Genomic DNA, 5083 nt, shown 5'->3' with positions numbered 1-5083 from the left:
TGCTTTTTATAAATTGACTAGATTTGTCAATCGTGACAAAACAATGTGCGCTACGTGATTCAGGGTATATACCACAGGAATCCTGAAGTCAAATGTCATTCTTTTAGACGAGTTTTAACCGGTTACATTGCGACACACTCTTCATTGACTATATTACAGTATTGATTGTCCTTCCTCCTTAAATCTTCACACAATCTTGGACGCCAAACTTGCATTCTCCCATAACGATGTTGTTTACAACAACCGGCGTAAACGACCTTCGGGGCGCCATCAAGCAGTGAGCGTCGCGACCGTCCTGTTCAGAATGACGTCAATCCAACGGGCACTGCCATAAATAGAACCTACACAGAATCACACTAACATCACCTACCCGCAATCGATTCACATTCAGCGCCCAGACTGTAGATACACACTCCCACACCAAAACCCAACAGCGCCCTTTGGACAATTTAATATAACCCTTATTGAAAACAAGCTACCAACAACCATATAATATCCTTTGGAAAAATGCCGTTCTTAATACTTTTAACAGCCTTAATTTTTTCGCTAAACTTGATTTGATTCATTTTAAATACTTTTAAAGACCCCCGCGGACCACCCTGTGGTTGTTTAATTATGTTGTAGAGTTGCTGGAGATAGTTTTTATTGACACAATAATTACAATTGTAGACATCTGTTTTCTTTACCTTCACTCCATAAAATAAGGCTTATCGTACCTGAGGGCCCTATATTCAACGTGTTTGTTTTGTATTCATCAAAACCAAATCTCAAGCTATTCCCCACGTTATATGTATACTACTTGTAGAGCCATGGCATGTTAAAATCATCATTAACCAGGGCACAACTGTTCCCTTTACATATGTTTCCTTGGTGGTTACAATAAGACAAAATGAAACGTTAATTGAAATGTTTTTCGTTCGCTCAAACTGTAACAATTATAAAACATAGCTGTACTAATAGCCTGGCTGCAAGGGCCAATTAATAGAATGAATACAACATGGTTTAGATCCGACAGCTACGACAAGCTAACCGGGACATTGTCTCGTCTAAATGAACACCCCTCTGTTAATTGAAAAGATAATAAAATTCAAAGCTGTGTGCCAAAACAAGACAATGGCTCTAGTTTTCTTGCTTTAATGGATCCTCCAGACGGCTTGTTTTGATACATCGCCATCTCATTTCACAAAGCAATTCTAAGAGCACTGGGTTTCAATAAAAGCCATGGCAATGTTAAGTGTCTTACTCTTCCTCTTTTAAAAGGACAGATGATGAAGTCCACCCGCCTTCCGGATCTGACACCACATACGAGCAGACCAATACCACTAATATAATAGACACATCGAGTAGGGGAAAAGGGAACGTTTACGGGCTTCTGCAGCAGACAGTGCTGTTTAAGGGAGACTGTGACCTTTAATATGTGTATGGTAACGTAAAGTCCTCCCCTACAGAAAAATCGGAATTTAAATCCACGCATAACTCCTGTGCACCTTTTCCCATTCCAATGACTTTTTTGAAACTGTATCCGTGCTTATACCATGTGTGGCGGCAGTGGACTGATGTGGCGTTGGTGTTCGGATCAGGGGAGGCAACAGTTCAACCCACTCGGGCAGTCAAGCATGTCGTCCTGTGTCCCTGGGCCAAGACAACTTCAGCCCCAAAATTGCTCCTGTGGGGATTGGGCCGCGGGGGTAAATTGAGTATGGGTAATAATGGCGGATTTACACTACAGGCCTCGTGACGCTGCATACAACTGCCATGACGTCACCTTCAATGCGACACAACTCACAAAACACACAACAACAATGGAGGATGTGGAAGCCATCGTGTCCTTGCTTCTTGGTATGTGTTTTTTTCTTCTTAGGTTCACTGTTTTCAAAAATGCTGCAAGGTTCACTGTTTTCAAAAATGTTGCAAGCGTCCCTTAATATATGCGACACGAGGCATTAAGTCGCGCGAGAATTGTGACGATTCTCTCTGACCAATCAGCAGTCGTCACTAGTTTAGCATATTCCGCCCGCTTGTTGGCCCCGCTTGTTGGCCTCGATAGAACCACGATTTAGTCGGGCCAGAAAAAAGGTGAAAAAGTAGTCCCGGGCCAAATCTAGGCCAAGTGGAAGCGCAACCAAAAACGGGCCCCGCACGGCTCGGCACGCTTAAAGCGAGCTCCGCGCTGCAGTGTGAATGCGCCATTAAAGGCTTGAATCTCCAGTGATCTATTTCCTGAAGAAGAAGGTATTGTATAATCAGAATAATTGTTAACTACAATATGTGTCGGGACATATTCCTACACTGTTGGTCAAGGTAATACATGATTGGGTTTTTGTTAAACTTTTAATAAAAATAAGGTATACTGTCTTTTTTATTTTCTCTTTTCAGAAAAAAATATTACATTATTGGTTATTTAATTAAATGTTCCATCATTCAAAGTGCACGTTTTATTACACTATTACAGTACAGTATTTTTTTTACTATTACAATTTCAATAAGGTTACATATTACATATTTTGCACTGCCAATAAGGTTAAGTGAAATATATATTGAGGAAATAATCACATTATGGGGTTTTTAAAATTCAACTTTTGATCAGGTTAATTTCAATTTTTCAAGATGTGATTTGATTTCTGGGTGGCTCACCTGTCGGACATCTCTTTCCACTTGGTGAGCATGCGTCGCGGCCGGGTCTCCATCGGCATGTTGAGTCTCCGGGTCAGAAAGCCACAGACGCCCTGCTGCTCCAACAGCAGAGGGACTTTGTAGATGGAGGAGACGTCGTGCACACAGATCACCTGAGGACAGGACACGCGTTCAGAAAGAGTCTGGATGGTTTATAAAAGGTCCCCTATTCTACTGTCTTTCATCAATATATCATAGGTCTCAGATATATACAGAGCCTGTCTCTGATTGGCTGAAACACCAAACAGATAATTGCAGAGATTACCCATAATCCCCTCTGTTTCAGCCCTGTTTCCAAAGTGCTGATTCTCTGTCTGTTACTTTAGATGAAAATAAGGAGACCCTCCTCACGCCCCTCTGAGAGAGATTTGGTTAAAAAGAACACAATGGTGCTCTAGGAGGAGATTCAGGTGATAAGGGGGGGGGGGGCGGTTACCTTGGTTGCTGATTGGCTAATGGTTACACAAGACAAAACAAAAATCTGCTCATTTTCAGACAGGTTTTTATAGAAATGGACAGAGGGGACACATGTCGATGTAGAAGAGACATGAAGAAGAGGGGACACATGTTGATGTAGAAGAGACATGAAGAAGAGGGGACACATGTTGATGTAGGAGAGACATGAAGAAGAGGGGACACATGTTGATGTAGAAGAGACATGAAGAAGAGGGGACACATGTTGATGTAGAAGAGACATGAAGAAGAGGGGACACATGTTGATGTAGAAGAGACATGAAGAAGAGGGGACACATGTTGATGTAGAAGAGACATGAAGAAGAGGATTTTGCCTAATAGGTGACCTTTAAAGGTTCTGCAGGGAGAGACGTACCTGCTCAGGTTCTACGTGACAGAACATGGAGATCTTGTCTTTCACCGAGTTCTCCAGAGCCGTGGCGCAGCGGCACATGATCTGCAGAGAGAGGAAACATCAGGAACCCAGAGACACTGGCAGGAGGCAAACTGAACACACGTGCATCATTGAATAAACTCAATGACCTCAAACAATGTTCGTTTAGTTTGCCTCTCTGCTACAGTCTTATATTTACAGAAAGCAAAATAGGAATGTTTGCTTAAGCAGATCACACACACACACACACACACACACACACACACACACACACACACACACACACACACACACACACACACACACACACACACACACACACACACACACACCAGATCGGGGGACAGTCCGAGTCCTCTGAGCTCTCTGACCGTGTTCTGTGTGGGTTTGGTTTTCTGCTCTCCTGTCGCATTGGGCTGCACACAACAACAGACACACACACATCATTATTATTATTAGTCTGCATGTTTGTTAAACTGCAACATCCAACATGACACACGTGGACAAAACAGGCCCTTTGATAAAATACTAGAAATAAAAACACTTTGGGCAGATAATAGATAACGCTAGTTCACTTCAACCTGTTGAACCACGAGCCTGTTTTTCAGGCCTCAGGCTCGAAAATGACATTCCCAGAACAAAGGACCATATCTTCACTTCTAAAAGGGGTAAATTAATAATCGTGTTTCTCAAAGCATTGATAAACCTGTGAGTTGGATGTAGAAGAATCAAAATAGCATTTTTTTTATTTTAAAGTAAATTCAGATTGAACATAGTAAAAAAATGTAAATTATAGTTTCTGTCCAAAAAGAATCCATTACTTATAGTGNAGCTCAAAAATATTACCGAGGTCCGGACCCCGGTGACCTCAATGGTGGATACGGCCATGGTAGGCGGGGCGATCGGCTTTTTGGCGGGCTGAGCGACGCTGCATAGCGTCGCTCAGCCCGCCAAAAAGCCGATCGCCCCGCCTACCATGGCCGTATCCACCATTGAGGTCACCGGGGTCCGGACCTCGGTAATATTTTTGAGCTGTGTACAAAACTTGTGAAATAACTGCACTAAACTGGGTTCTTTGTAGTACTTCCATTTACTGACGATGGGGGCGCTGCATAACTACGTAGCCTCGATTAAAGCAAACAGAAGAAGACGACATGTATCAACAAACCACCGCAGCACGGACTTGTATCGGATCAGCGGAGGAGTGATGAGGTATCTAGAGATCTGAGTCCAGAGGAGGAGTGATGAGGTATCTAGAGATCTGAGTCCAGAGGAGTGATGAGGTATCTACAGATCTGAGTCCAGAGGAGTGATGAGGTATCTAGAGATCTGAGTCCAGAGGAGTGATGAGGTATCTAGAGATCTGAGTCCAGAGGAGTGATGAGGTATCTAGAGATCTGAGTCCAGAGGAGGAGAGATGAGGTATCTAGAGATCTGAGTCCAGAGGAGGAGAGATGAGGTATCTAGAGATCTGAGTCCAGAGGAGGAGAGATGAGGTATCTAGAGATCTGAGTCCAGAGGAGAGATGAGGTATCTAGAGATCTGAGTCCAGAGGAGGAGAGA

The 5083-nt window shown here is 43.1% G+C and overlaps 1 protein-coding gene across 1 annotated transcript; it reads right to left on the bottom strand.

The window, feature by feature from the left end:
- Nucleotides 1–2630: 2630 nt before the first annotated feature.
- LOC104962596 (CTP synthase 1-like) lies at nucleotides 2631–3936 on the bottom strand (the record flags this gene model as incomplete). Its single annotated transcript, XM_010791048.1, has 3 exons — nucleotides 2631–2786; nucleotides 3503–3583; nucleotides 3853–3936. Coding segments are annotated over 3 exons (321 nt in total), but the record flags the coding sequence as incomplete, so codon positions are not given.
- Nucleotides 3937–5083: the final 1147 nt, after the last annotated feature.

This window comes from Notothenia coriiceps, unplaced genomic scaffold, assembly GCF_000735185.1.
Source record: "Notothenia coriiceps isolate Sejong01 unplaced genomic scaffold, NC01 NC01_scaffold00035053, whole genome shotgun sequence".
NCBI lineage: Eukaryota > Metazoa > Chordata > Actinopteri > Perciformes > Nototheniidae > Notothenia > Notothenia coriiceps.
This window is presented reverse-complemented; position numbering and strand designations above follow the sequence as displayed.